This window comes from Chenopodium quinoa, unplaced genomic scaffold (assembly GCF_001683475.1).
Source record: "Chenopodium quinoa cultivar QQ74 unplaced genomic scaffold, ASM168347v1, whole genome shotgun sequence".
Taxonomy (NCBI): domain Eukaryota; kingdom Viridiplantae; phylum Streptophyta; class Magnoliopsida; order Caryophyllales; family Amaranthaceae; genus Chenopodium; species Chenopodium quinoa.
This window is the reverse complement of record NW_018745291.1, coordinates 1078366-1093181: the sequence shown is the minus strand read 5'-3', so window position 1 is coordinate 1093181 and position 14816 is coordinate 1078366. Positions and strand designations below refer to the sequence as shown.

Below are 14816 nucleotides of genomic sequence, written 5' to 3'. Positions count from 1 at the left end.
TATATTCGAACACATAGGACAAAGTATTACAATGGTGTTTGTACACACCCACCCAAAAAATGAATCCATCTCCTTCCTCCATCTTTCATTGAAGCTTCCTCCTCTTTCCCCCGATTTCCACCATTGTCAACACCATGTTCGAAAATCTCAAGTTCAATAACAACTTCACCAAAAGGGCATGGTCACCCCTACCCAATAGGTTGACCATGCCCTTACAATTATATGTTCAACTTTAACCGATGTATACACTCTGCCACCATAGTCTCGAGTCCATACATGATGAAATAAAAAAAAAAAAAGATATTAAGAAATTACAAAGTATAAGTTAAGCAAACTATGCTCTCTTGTAAACTATATCACCCTAAAAAAAACTTCTTGTTACAATTGACATTAATCATTGTTAGCAATTCAAGTTACCTTAAACTTCCAAATTAAATGAAATTTATATCAAACCGCCACAACAAGTATGCTTAACTAGCAAAGGGTATTTTAATATGTGTTGCATTTGTTGCTAACAACTTCAACCTTAAATTCATAGTGTTGACGGTTAAATCAAATCAAAACACTTGACTATTTCACCACCTGAGCATCAAACCTATATGATCGGGTGATACAATCAAGTAATGTGACACATGTGCCACTTAATCACTTTCACATATCTTGTACATTCACTAAACTCGAGTTTATAATAGAAATTGCCTCCATATCAAGCTAAGTTTAATCTAGTGAGAAAGATTGTACTTACCAGCTTTAAGGTTGGGAGTTCAATTCTTATTAGGAAAACTTTGAGAGTAAGAATTACTTACCCTCCCTCCCTCATTTTTAAAGTGTTTAACCCGCAAATACTAGACCAAACACACCGTAGGAGTTGAAGATAAGTTAGAGTTTTTCTCCTTGCCTAATAATTTTTTTTTAGGAAAATAAATACTACTTAAATAGAAATTGCCTTCATTGGCAAAGACATTCCTTTACAAATTCAGGTAAGAAAGCTGAGGTACAATATGAATACATGATGTAATATTATGCCTGAAATTAATCTTTCGACTTTATTATAAATTCATGCCGCCATTAAAACCATTTTAACCCTTGAAAACCCCTAAAAACGGCTCAAAATTATGTGCAAAAAACATCAAATTTTCACAGAAAAATCCAATCTTTAACCTTTAATCGATAAAACCTCTTCCCTTTTCTTCAAACCCTAGAATTTTTCTTATCAAAAATCAACAATGGAGGCTGAAGATAATAAAATTAGCAGCAGTAGCAGCAATATAATCCCAGAAAAAGTAATGGAAGGAGTAAGAACAACATTGGCTAACATTGATGAACTTCAGTCAAATTTTGATGAGTTTCTCTCGCTTACTTCTGACCCTGAAGTCCTTTCTCAATTACCACCATTGGAGCGAGCTCAATCCCTTCTTTTGCTTGCCAAACTTACTTCTGTTCTTCTTTCTGGTAATGAAAATTCCTCAAATTTCCCATTTTTGGTTAATTTCTTCTTGTTTTTATTTATAATTGACCATTTTGATTGTGTTCCCTTTTTTTTTCCATGTTTTTTTTTCTTTTAATACAGTGAAGTTGAGGTGCAGTGGGGTTTACCCTGATCACCACCCAATTAAAGGAGAACTTGTAAGCATTCCTTTATTTTACTATTTTTATTCTATTTTTATTGGTTGTGAATCAATGCTGAATTTGCGCATTTGATGATATTGGTATGTACATCAGTATAAGGATATACAAGTATATATTTTTGGGATGATTTGGATGAATAAGTTTGCTGTGTACTATCAGTTTTCTTGTGTTAATAAGTTTTTTGTGCTTTGTATGATGTATTCTGTATAGAATATAAAGCATTTATTAGTATTTAAATTGATGAATTCTTGTTGGTTGATTGCTTTTGCTCCCTTCAAATTTGATGCCTTTGTCCTGTCTCAGTGATGTTGTCGAAATAACATTGCAAATCATGATTCATGAATATACTACTCTGGTAGATGTGCAAAATCTGTAGTTATCTGTTCTTAGCTATTCAGCTTTTACACTTTTTGATTCTTTGTTTTGGTTACTTATTTAGGATAGGTTGAGCCGGTATCAAGAAAAACTTGAGCGCTTTGTGGATAAAAGTAGAGGTATTGACTGCTGCTTTAAGTGTTGGTTGGCAGCATTGGTTTTATGTTGGAAAGTCAATGCTGGATATCCGTAACGTTTCTTATTGTTTTGTCGATACCTTATGTAGTTACACTTAATGATTAATAATGCTATCTTGTTTTCTTCGTATATTGAAGCACCCTTGCGACCTAGCACTACAGTGAACACCCAAGCAGCAACACGCTTTATTGAACACTCTTTGCCTGATCTTACCGCTGGTAGGTGACCTGTCTAGTAGCTTCATAGATAATGATTTTTTCTTTAACATTTCATACGAAATTTGATTGAAAATTGATTATATGGTCTTCTTTGATTTTGTAGAGCAGAGAAAAAGAATGAGGGCCATCAGTAAGGGTGAGGAAGGCAGAATGAAGTACTCAGAGAGGAATATTCAGAAGAAGAGGAAAACTCCGATAAGTGACATGAAATCTGTGCGAGAGGCTGCAGAGGAATTTCTGCAGAAAGCTGCCCGTGAACTTCTTGGTGAAACTAATGGAGGTGTGCAGGGGCCTCTGGCCCCTGTGCAACCTGTAGAGATAGATGAGGATTAAATTACTGGTAAAGTGGCTCTCTGCCTTACATGGTAGACATATCATCTTTTAATTACTTGTTTCTTTTCGATTTTGTGATGATTTATTTTAGTGTTTATAGTCTGCATGTACATATTGCTTGCAAGAAATTTGAAATTAGCTAGTTGGTGAGTCTTGAAAAATTATGAGTGATAAGCTGATCACCTTGTAAGATACTTCGCAATTTTCCTTTTATTTGGTGGAGGCATTGAGTTCTGTTTATAATGTGAACTCTGTGGTACTTTCGGTGACTGTTTCCTTCAGCTTCTTACCCAAGGTTGCCAAAAAATGTTCATATGAGAGTGGATTCAAAATTGGGTTGATCAAGATGAATTGTGGATCGCTACAGATCTAAACTGAGATTGACAGTGAATTTGGTGATTTGTATTGTTTATGAACCACTTTGTTAAACTTGTAAGGAGAATAACTGGAAACTAAGTCAATAATTCCATGATAGTTTATGAAAACTTAATTTCATATCGCTAGGTTAAACAAAAGAACTTAGTTTTTCCTTAACAGTTAATTATGAAAGGTTCTTTTAGAAATCTACAGTTTTTTTTTTCTTTTCTTTCTGGGAAGGTAAATCAAAGAAAGAACTGAACGTAAAAAAACATATTGATACATTTGATAGTATTACTAATCATACTACCTCAAAATTACTGGGTTTATATGGCTTTTTTGGTGCTTCCTTTCTAACTTTCTACTCAAGGATAGGTTGTTTAGAAGCTTGTTCAACTTTTCATACTCCATCTTTTCTTTTTGAATTTCATTTTTTCTTTCAGAAAGAAATTACAAGTTTATTGGCAACTTTGTTGATCTGTGAATCTATGTTTGTGTTGTGACTTGCAAGCTGTGTTCATCTAGGTGAGGTGTGAACATATATTTTTATAGATTGATAGAGTGATAGTTTAATTGATATTTGCAGAATGTGAGATGTGAAGTTGTCATCATAAGATATAAATGAATCTATTATCCTATATTTGTATACTGCAATGTCTTAAGCACTCCAAAATGATAAATTGTGATTGTGTAGGGTTGGTTTTACTTCTAGAATCCAGATTGAGGTTCAGAGTACTAACTTGTCGAGCCCCCAAAAGGATACTACTTAGGAAAGTGTATTGCTTGTTTGGCAAAATGCTACCTGACATGTGGATAACTATTACTGCCTCATTTAATGAATCCCTACAATTTAGAGTAAAAAAAAATCAGATGTGGGTTACGTATGGGCTGGATGCTTGAGACTTGAGAGACAAGAATCCAACGACGATAAATCCCCTTTGCCAGGTGTGGGGTGAAGTATATTTAAGTTATCATGGGATGTTTTGGGAGAAGAAGATTGTAGACTGTATTATTTTAGTAACTTTTGGAGCACGCGTCATCTTTTTATTTATTTACCTGTGTTACAATTTATTTGCAATGATTTGACATTCACCAACATCTAGGTAAAATTTGTTTATGGGTGGTAAACGGAGAGATAAAATTAATGTTGCATGTAATGAGAGAGGTAGAAAAAATGAAAAGTAAAAAAGGAAAGAAAACATTTGTTGCAAATAATTAGTAGTATCCATTAATGTTAATGTTGCAAATTTGTTGAAACAGAGGTAGTGTTTATTTTTTTTCCATTTTCATTACTACTCATATCTGGATATCTGAATGGTATAAAAACTTTCAGAGTAAGCCTATTTCATATATACATGGTACTCATTTTAGAACTTTTTTTCCAAGAGAGACTATTCAACTTGTACAAGTTTTTACCCCCCCTCCACCATCAAAAAAAAAAGAAAAAACAACACGCACACTCACAATTCCCTTTTATGACAAGGGCTACTTGAGTTAGAGAAGATAGTTCCCAGACTGTCTTCTATTATCGCAACTTAGGGAAATAATGTGGAGGTTTGAATAAGCGGAACTTTTGAGGGCAAGAAATGGGTGGTCCAAGCCCAACTTTTGAGTAAAGTAGACAAAATACGCTTACTGAAAAGGACTGATGCAATTAATATTAGACATCCCAAAGAGGTATATTTGGGGACGAAATGAGTAATTAAGTATGTATGTTTTATATTTCTATACCTAATTGCACCTTGTCTTTTTACTTCTCTTTCTGTTCTCTTTGGGATTGGTGTTTGATGTCTTCCTGTTTACCAGTGAAAGTGAAGCTTCCTTGTGTATATATGTATTTGCTTAAATTTATGCCATATTGCCATTGTTTTTGTTTTCAAAATGAGGAAAATGATGGTTGCTAGGTGTCAAATTGCCTCACCTTCACTTTTTCTTAGTTAACACACTTTAGTACTTCACTGTTCCTGTTTCGATACAAAGAATTTATGGTGGCTATAACGTAATTTCTTTCTCAAAGTGCATAGCTTTATGCACCCGAGGTGTGTGTGTTTGGGATAGGGTTCCTTTCTAAATCGAGAGTAACATCCCATTTGTATGCGGCTTCCATATAAAGTACATTCTCTTTAGGAAAATTTCTTTGGCGTATATACTTTGAAAAAAACATGGTTGGATTGATGCAAATAGTTGAAATAGTTTGAAGTATATTATTAGAATTCATTTTTATAATTAAAATAATCAAAAATTAAATAAAACACACTATGTGCCTTTCTAGTTTCGGAGTGGGAGTGGGCGATGGGATTGGTTATCCTAAGTAGTCTACCAACAGTAACAAGCAATTATCATGCCATTATTAATGTTTGAGTGATAATGATTCATGGATTTTTATCCTTTATTAGTTGAGAGTAGTATAAAGAACGTTTTGGGTTGGCTTAGGATTTTTTTGATGAGAGAATTTGAAGTGAAGGAAAGGAAAAGAGATTAAGGGATCAAATTTCTTTTGTTTGGCTGCTATTTTGGGTAGGAGGGATCCATTTTTGTTCCTTCGTTAATGAAGTAAATTAATCCAAAGATTTTGAAAGAATCTCCTCTCCTCCCTCTTCTTTTTCTCAATTGCCTTCTCCATTATTGCTTCTTTTTTTTTTTTTTTTTTTTTTTTTTTTTTTTTTTTTTTTTTTTTTTGACAGGAACTCCATTTATTGCTATCCAATCTCACTGTCAATGAAAATATTGACATAGTCGGTAGGTATGTGTAAAAAGTGAAAGTTTACTTGTTGGTGCAAGGAGACACCTGTGGTTAGGGGAAGAGAAGTTATGTGGGAATGTTCATCCCATTGATGCTGATGGTGGAATTAGGTAATCTAACAAGCTTTGGAGATTTGGATGGATATTCTAATGGCAGCTCCTGCTTCCTGCAGCTTGTTCAGCTAAATTGTTATTTAAACATCTCTAATTCTTTATTTATTTTTAAGAGAAAGGGTTCTGCTTATACCATGTTACCAACAATGACAATAGCTTAGCATGTGCCTTGCTGATAGAAAGTGTAGCTAAGAGGTGGCTTGTGAAATTTCCAAGTAGGTGAGACAAATAGTAGGAAAGGTCAGGTAGGTCAGAAAGCAAAAGTCTATGCAAGTAGAGCGATTACAAAGAGATGGAGTGATAAATAGGCAGCAGAGGATGAAGTGAGGTGGCTATATAAAGGTGTTCCCATCATCATTGGCGTCAGATCTGATGCTTCTTGGTATGGTGGTGTTGTGGGATCACGAGTGGAACACCTTATGAATTTTTGTAGAAAGATTTTGGTTGGTATACATAGAAGCAGCCCAGCTTTCATAAGAACTCACCAAAATTAGTTTTGTTGTAAACAAATGACAGAAATGAAGTTTATGTCAAAAAAAGCTTCCATGGACCATGGGATAATGATGATGATTTGAATGTTCCAGCCCACCTTTCATAAAATGATTAAGATCTGAATATTTTAAATGAAGTTTATTAGTGGGTTTGTAATTTTAAGGAGTTATAAGTGGGTTTGCCATGAGAGGTGCAGTGAGATTTTGAGAGTGAGATGAAGAGAAGATGACTTTGTGTGGCAGAGGAGAGAGAGAGTAAAGAAATAAGAGTAAACCCTTATGAGTATTTCCAGGAAAAAAAATATTAATAAAAATAAAATGGGTAACTAACGGGTACCCGAGATACTCAACTTCTGGCCCAGAATTCAAGTTTTTTAAGTGGGTACCCAACCCGTAAAATTGAAAATATTCACTGATTACCCGTTGGGTAGTTTGTGGGTTTTCGGGTCGGGGTTTTTTTGTACACCCCTATTTGTAACTAGGTTGGCTATTGTTATTGAGTTAATGTATCCTTTAAATGTACTTAAGTAATTCAAATCTTACAATTTCTTTTCATTTGTTGGTGAGACTTGATTTATCCATTTGTTTTGAAACTTACCAAATAACAATAATGCTTTATAATATCCCCTTGTTACTTCATCTCATAATTTTCTTTGTAGAGTTTCACAGGATAAAAGGGCATGTGTGGACTATTACATATTTTTTATTAAGTAGCCAATTTAATGGAGATAACCTTTGTTATTTGTACCTTGAAGGTCTGAACTTGGCCTTTGTCAAGAACATAGTTATTTTAATTGAGCATATTGATCTAGCACACAAAGAGTCTGAAATCCGGGTAACCGTTTTGCATTGGCTGAGTAGTAGGAAACTAATTGATCTTGTATGACTTATGCTGAGGAAGGATACCTTCATTTACAAGTCGTGTTTTGGCGATGAATTGCTGATTCCATAGCTGCAGTGTTAGTAGCCAAAATGCCATTTTAGCTACAGCTGCCTATTAATCACTTGTTGCTTCTAGGCAATTTCGATTGATTAGAATGTCTTGATACCTGACTGGGCTGACTCTCTGCCACACTGCCACCTTAGTATGAGAAATAATTCTTTTGCTGGTTAGCTGAATTTTTCCATTCCATGTGTATTTATCTTGCTTGATTTGGAAATTACCTCTAGATGCGTGAATCATTGTTTATGAATCGGAATGTAGGATACATAGACGTAGTGCCTCCCCCAATTCTGACAAAACACTTACTCGTAAAGTCATGGGTAATGGATATTTGGAATGATGAAAGTTCAGTTCATGAATGTATTTTACCAATATTAGTTGGATACTTGTTAATTATGCTGCCATTATTTGCTTCTATTGTACTTTCTATTTCTGAAAAATATTGGCCTTTAATATTTAAAGAAATATTTGTAACACTAGTAAAGAGTTTTCGATACGTATGTAACGATATATTTTTGTAATCCGGTGAATGTTTATTTTCTGTATATTAGTCGTCAAAAATTTAGTATTAATGCAAGTTGCAAATAATTTGGGACATGAGAAGTTCTTAGTAGGAGGCCTTTAGACTACCATCTATTCATCTGGAGAAGAGGATTGTTGGACTTGAATACGGAAAGATCTATACAGATATGGCACGACGGGCTGTCAGCTTGTAATTGTAGGTTGTAATGGTATGTTGGAGAAAAAACTTGTGTGTTGGTATCTATTCAGTGGCGGAGCCACATTAGAACAAGGGGGGACAGTTGTCCCCCCATTTTCGGAAAAAAAGTTTTTTTTTAAAAAAAAAAAAATCAAGAAAATACAGTAAAAGGCTATAAATAACATATACTTACAGTAGATATCACAATATTGAATATGGTTTGGTGGTTGAGTCCTTAGTAAGGCTGTGTTTTGGTCCTAGGTTCGATTCCCTACTCTACTGTTTTTCAGCTTTTTTGTTTTTTTTTTCCCCTACTTCTTGTTTTTTTTATTACATACTCTAATTTTCAACAACCTTTTTAATTTGATTTTTTATTTCCTATTTCTTGTTTTAGGATTTTTAATGTTATTTCTTATTTCCTACTTCTTGTTTTTAATTATCGCTTAACTAAGTGTGCTTAAACTCAATTTTTTTTTACATTTCTAATAAATAGATTACTATTAATTAATTGTTTGTAACTGTGTTTTAACGAAATACATATTAATAATATGATTGATTTGAAAAAGTTGAGTTTATTTTTTCGAATGTAACTCAAACCCTGGCCCTTCATATCTACCATCAATTTGTTTTAACGATAATTATTTGACTTTATGATAAGGTAATTAATTCGTATTTATCAATTATGTGATTACATAACAGGATTTACAAATATAAATTTATTCATTTTTGTTGGATAATTTTCTTAATATACAATAAAACTTTTTTACCCCTCTTTTTCCATATAGAAATAATTGGCATGTGATTTCAAATAAATATTAAACAATTTAGGTTATCAATTTTTTTCTTGAGATTTTTGCCGAAACTTTAACCTCCAAAATTTGTCCCCCCGAATTATAAATCCTGGCTCCGCCACTGTATCTATTGTTGTGGATTAGACATCATGGTATAAATGTCTTTTCATCAATCAATTCCTTTTCTGAAGTGTTTATGGAGTTTATTTGAGTTTTTGACAGGGTGTTTTGTAGGGGGGCTTGACCAGCTATTTTTGTTCTAAACCCGACTCCTTTATATCTCACAAATAATGAAACTCCTTTGAGTTAATCTGTGAACATTGGCTATGGTCAAACCGTGTACATCCTTATCTTTCTGCACACTCGTTTCAACATGGGTAATCGTTTGATTTTTGTTTAATGTAAAGTAAATAATTTCCTTTATGCGGTTGTATCTTTCTACTTTTCCTTCCACCTAGTCACATCTTTTCTTTGGTCTTAAGATGTTCTTGAATCTTATTTGCAAAATCTAGTCATTATATATGTATTTACAGACTCCTGCTGTTGTGCTCCTTGCAGGTCTCTAGGTTCTCAAATCTCGACTTCATTTGGGAGGATGAGTAGTTTGTTCGATAGATCAGCCTGGTCTCTTCAAATGGGCAAGAGGCTCACTTCCTATTTGTTATTAGCTTTTGAAGTTCATAAATACAGTAATCAAAACTCTTGTTTATATTTGTTGGTAGTGAACTAGTGATGGTATTGCTAGAAGAGCTTTTTCTCCTTTAGAGGCTGTTACGTCTGTTAGTGCTTGTTATAGTCTGTTGTTGGAGAATGTTAGCTTAATTGTAAGTTAGTTCTTTTTCTCTTTGAATTGAATCCCGATATGAGTTTATTTTAGTCTCTATGAATATCTATGGTAGAGCAAAATAATCTGAAAAATCAAAGCCTGATTTGTAATCATTCGAATTTCCCAAGCCCGTCCAAAGTTTGTAAAAAATTGGGCAGCGCAGGGCCCAACCAGATTTCGAGCTGGAAAAAACTGTCCAGAACCCGCCCAAAATCGGGCCGGGTGAGGACGAGCTCAACTTGATCGGGTCTAGTATCTAGACTTGTCAATTTTCGACCCGACTTGCAAACCCAACTCGAATTGAACCCACCCTGTCTTTGTGGGTTTTGAACAAAGTTTTTTGACCCGTAACCCGATTTAACCCGTAACTTTGCGAGTGAAAGCCGACCCAAACCCGAACTTAACCTGTTGACTTGATTTTATGAGGTATAATATTTTTTAATAAATATTAGTTTATTAATTAAGTTTGATTGTTTGTCTACTATTGGACATTCATATAATCTCTTTCTCATGTATCTATCTCATATAACTCTTGCTCAAATCCACAACAATCACCTCATACACCAATCATCAACCCATATTAATTGCATCCGTATAACCCACATCACTGTTATACCACCAATTGATAGGTGTACTGATATGATAAGAGATATATACTCCGACAAATTCTTGCGTGGACCTGGTCCACAATAATATTATTGTGGACCTGAGATTTATATACACGTATCACTTACGTTATTTGGAACATAGTGACCGTAATTTTAACATAGTATCTTTATTTTTTAACATAGTAATCTTTATTAAAACTTGTGTGACCTTTAATGTTATTTCTGTTTACATCCCAAAAAATTTACCTCTTATAACTTTTATAATGTCACAATCGCTTTTATTTCAACATAATAATCTTTATTTTAATATAGTGACTTATTTTTTTTTTCTTAATCGCTTTTATTAGCATCGTTTGACTTGTTTTACTCCTCTCAATTCTTAACTGCTCCCATTGAAATAGTACTACTCATAACTCATCAAAAGCTTCTTATTCTTCAGTTAGTATCAAACGATCTTTCATTAGCTTTAAACAACTTTGATCACAATTATTGTGTTCTTAGATATAATCATATATTTTCTCCAAAAATTCGAATCGAATTCAATCGATTAAGCTGAAGTCAACCTTCAAATCGACTGCCAGCTCATAATTCTTCATCAAATTGCGGCTTGGTTTGAACTGAAATCAGCATTGACATGCTACAATGGACGACCACTTCGTCTGATCTTACTTGGGTCTTTTCTTAATTTTTTAATTAATGACATCTTGTTTTGCGTTATAATCTGACTAAATATAGTATTGTTTGATTTATTACACAATAACAAGTAGCAATTTTTTATTTATTTATTTTTTTTTTTCTTTGACAATAGCAATCAAGTGGCAAATATGTTGTTAACAAATAACAACAGGATAACAATCGTAACATAATCAAAATACAGTGTTTTTGACACGATACTTAAGCACCGTGCTCTTTACCTAGGAATAAAAAAATAGTACATACATACAATATTAGTTTAATTTGTGAATATTAGAATTAAAATTAAGTTTTGATCGGTAAATCTAATTTTAATTTTGTTTTAATAAGTGAAAATCAATAATTTATACTCCGTAGTCCATAGTCCATATTACATACTACGACTTCAATCTACTGCATCTTGACTATCACCCTAGCCCGTCTAAGTTGGTAGTTTAGTCCTGTTAACACGTGACTTTTTAATATGGCCTGTTTCAAACTGTTGACCCTTTAAATCCACAGTTTTAGACTTTAAGGTACTACTTCGTATATTGTTATTTTTACTCGTAATATATTTATATATAATTATATATCCAATTTGTATGTTGAATAAACCGAGAAGTAGTTTATTTTTTGTATTTAAAGCATAAACAACTGTTTTTTCTCTTCCATTTGAAGGCATTGACCTCGGAAATTGGGACTTGCATTGACCATAATTAACTTTCTTAATGGAGGTGTGTATAGTGAGTTAGTGATTATAATCAATTACTGAATATGTCATTTTGATTCAAATTAGTAGAATAGAATAAGAAATCGTTTAAACTGACCACTTGATTCTTAAGAATTAATTATCAATGGAGTGCAATAATTGGCACTTTAGACACCTCATTTTTGAAGTATAATTCTTGGCTGCAGCTGTGAATTGTGCTGTAAGTACTCCACCAACAAGCTTATTATAAAATGTGAACACTTAATTGTTAAGTTGGTGCAAAAATGAGAAGAATGTTGAACAAGGGATGGCAATGTTTTGTAAACGTTATTGTTGCTCTGCTATGGCCAATACTAGCTTCATTATCATCAGCAACCTCGCTTCCGAACTGTCCCGAAAAATGCGGCAACATTACGGTCCCTTACCCATTTGGTGTAGGGGATAAATGTCACTATGGTACTCCCTTTGATGATGGTAGATACTTCAACCTTAGTTGTAACAATAGTGCCAACCCTCCAATCCTTGCTTTGGGGAATAAGGTAGAGATTAAGGAAATTACCTTGAAGGGTGAACTCTTGGTTCATTACCCTATTTCATATCGCTGTTATGATAAGTCTAATACCACTGCCCCTTCTGCTGAATACCGAGCCTGGATACGTACGAAAAGGTTTCCTCTCTCGACGACCAAGAACATTATTGGTGCTATTGGGTGTGACACTTTTGTGATGCTGAATGGTACAATGGACAACAGGAGAGAGTTTCGTTCCGGGTGCATGACTGTGTGTGCTGCACCCGAAGATGTTGATACTAGATCATGTTCTGGCATTGGTTGTTGCTTGGTTTCCATTCCAAATGGACTAAACAATGTTGATTTGACATTCAGAAGTCTGAGTGACCAGCAGTTGGTGCAAGATTTCAACCCATGCAGTGTCGCTTTTGTGCTGGCTAAGGATTATGCAGAAGATGATTCACTGCCGTACCCTATCAGACAGATTCTTACCCAAGATGATACTTATTACCAGAATTTGAAGTTTCCTGTTTTCTTTGATTGGTCGATTGGGAATACAACTTGTGAAACAGCGCGAGCAGATGGGAATTACATGTGCCGGGGAAATAGCAAATGCTATGAGAAGCAATACCGGGATGGATACCGCTGCAAATGCAACCCAGGATTTCAGGGTAACCCTTACCTTCAGGACTGCCAAGGTACTTTTCACTCCACTCTTGTTCTGTTTCTTCTTCCCGAGTTCATTTTCTTACATTATGTATACATTATTTAGATATTGATGAATGTGCGGATGGAAACAATAATCCATGCAACAAACCGGCACTCTGCATCAACACTCGTGGAGGTTATAATTGCAAATGCCCACGGGGTTACAGTGGAAAAGCCACACTGAATGATCCTTGCATTCCTCATCTCAACACTAATCATCATGATCGATACAAGTTGTTAGTAGGTAAGCATAATTCCTTTAATATTTTCTTATGTAAAAAATTGGTCGGTATATATGACGATCACCTTGAATTATTGTTGGTTTTACAAGGCCTTATTTACTCTCTTTCTATTATTACATGAGTATAATAATCAATAAACTGTCTGAAACCTGATTTAATGTTAATATATGTGTCATCTGAGCTGTATATTCATGAGCTGCAGGACTGAGTGTAACGCTGGGATCGATACTTCTGTTTCTCAGTGGATGGTGGGTGAAGTCCTTAATCAAGAAAAAGAAGGTTGTCAAACAAAGAGCTAAACACTTTGAGAGAAATGGTGGATTGTTGCTGCACCAACAAATGTCTTCTGGTGACGGAGTTGTAGATAGAACTAAATTTTTCACAATTGAGGAGTTGGAGAAAGCCACTGACCACTTCAACGAAAATAGAATACTTGGACGAGGAGGCCATGGTACTGTCTATAAAGGGATGCTTGGTGAAGGAAGAATAGTTGCTGTAAAAAAGTCAAAACTAGTGAAAGAAAGCAATCGTGAGGTATTCATCAATGAAGTTGTTATCTTATCACTAATTAGTCACAGGAATATTGTGAAGTTATTGGGATGTTGTTTGGAGACGGAAGTTCCATTACTAGTTTATGAGTTTATCCCCAACGGAACTCTTTGCCATCATATTCATTATCCGAATGCAGAGTTCCAAATCACTTGGAAAATGCGCTTACAGATTGCTTCTGATTCAGCTGGAGCACTTGCATATTTGCATTCATCATCGTCTATTCCTATATTTCATAGGGACATCAAGTCTTCCAACATACTTTTGGATGACAAGTATAGGGCTAAATTATCAGATTTCGGGACCTCAAAATCAATAGCGATTGATCAAACCCATGTAACTACTGAAGTTATGGGAACATTTGGTTATTTGGATCCAGGGTACTTCCAGTCTAGTCAATTTACAGAAAAAAGTGATGTTTACAGTTTTGGGGTGGTTCTTGTCGAGCTTTTAACAGGACAAAAAGCAATACGAGCAACATCAGAAGAGGATCGAAGTTTGACATCATGGTTTCTTTCCCATATGGAAGAATGTAGTTTGCTTAATATTATAGATTCTCAAATTCTACAAAAGAGTTTGAAGGGAGAGTTTCTTACAATTGCTAATCTTGCAAAGCGATGTTTAAACTTGGATGGAAAGAAAAGACCAACCATGAAAGAAGTTTTGCTAGAGATAGAAGCAGTACTGTCAATTCATCTGTCTGTTGAAAGGCCTGCAACAGTATCCAAAGGTTTATACTATAATGATTTTACTAGTTTTAGCACTTCTTCTATGGAAATTAGCAGCTCTTATAGCTCTGCAGAACCTTCTCTATTATTCAGTCGATAACATTTTATTTTTGGAAGAGCTATATACCATGATTTTCATCAAATTTTATGCTCCTGTAAATCCTATAATCTGACTAATCTTGTAACTAGTGTAAAAGCTTTATTAATATTCAGAATTTGTGTTCCCTTAAAGCTATTATATAATTTATCTTCATCTCTTTGGTAAGTTCGTAATAGTTATATTGCCTATATCAACAGATAAACCCAACTTCTATGTCTTGAACTCTATTATGTTTCCCTTTCCGTATGCATTACACTCGTGCATATGCAATCTACAATTTGAGTTAGGTTGATAATCAATCAGTAGAAAATAAAATTGTTGCACACTCGTACAGT

At 34.3% G+C, this 14816-nt stretch overlaps 2 protein-coding genes across 3 annotated transcripts; both read left to right on the top strand.

Annotated features, from left to right (window-relative positions):
• The first annotated feature begins 962 nt into the window (after positions 1–962).
• On the top strand, positions 963–9749 carry LOC110712153 (nuclear nucleic acid-binding protein C1D-like). Of its 2 annotated transcripts, XR_002509511.1 has the most exons (7): positions 963–1452; positions 1571–1626; positions 2069–2123; positions 2280–2360; positions 2464–2700; positions 9066–9208; positions 9390–9749. XR_002509511.1 is itself a non-coding variant. In XM_021890592.1 (6 exons), the coding sequence occupies exons 1-5, from the start codon at positions 1227–1229 to the stop codon at positions 2691–2693; spliced, it is 648 nt and encodes a 215-aa protein (XP_021746284.1). In that variant the 5' UTR covers positions 964–1226; the 3' UTR covers positions 2694–2700; positions 9390–9749. The 2 variants fall into 2 exon arrangements, 1 of the variants encoding a protein (XP_021746284.1); XM_021890592.1 differs by lacking the exon at positions 9066–9208 and having other exon boundaries at positions 964–1452.
• Positions 9750–11913: 2164 nt separating this feature from the next.
• Positions 11914–14601, top strand: LOC110712202 (wall-associated receptor kinase 5-like). The gene is made up of 3 exons (XM_021890661.1): positions 11914–12852; positions 12927–13106; positions 13307–14601. The coding sequence occupies exons 1-3, from the start codon at positions 11931–11933 to the stop codon at positions 14479–14481; spliced, it is 2277 nt and encodes a 758-aa protein (XP_021746353.1). The 5' UTR covers positions 11914–11930; the 3' UTR covers positions 14482–14601.
• The last annotated feature ends 215 nt before the right edge of the window (positions 14602–14816 follow it).

Excerpts from the sequence above, each read along its gene's own strand:
- LOC110712153 (XM_021890592.1), top strand. The coding sequence starts at position 1,227 with ATGGAGGCTGAAGATAATAAAATTAGCAGCAGTAGCAGCAATATAATC. Across the intron at positions 2,124-2,279 it reads CTTTGTGGATAAAAGTAGAG|CACCCTTGCGACCTAGCACT; the intron begins GTATTGACTGCT and ends CGTATATTGAAG. Across the intron at positions 2,361-2,463 it reads TTTGCCTGATCTTACCGCTG|AGCAGAGAAAAAGAATGAGG; the intron begins GTAGGTGACCTG and ends TTGATTTTGTAG.
- LOC110712202 (XM_021890661.1), top strand. The coding sequence starts at position 11,931 with ATGAGAAGAATGTTGAACAAGGGATGGCAATGTTTTGTAAACGTTATT. Across the intron at positions 12,853-12,926 it reads TTACCTTCAGGACTGCCAAG|ATATTGATGAATGTGCGGAT; the intron begins GTACTTTTCACT and ends TACATTATTTAG. Across the intron at positions 13,107-13,306 it reads TCGATACAAGTTGTTAGTAG|GACTGAGTGTAACGCTGGGA; the intron begins GTAAGCATAATT and ends CATGAGCTGCAG.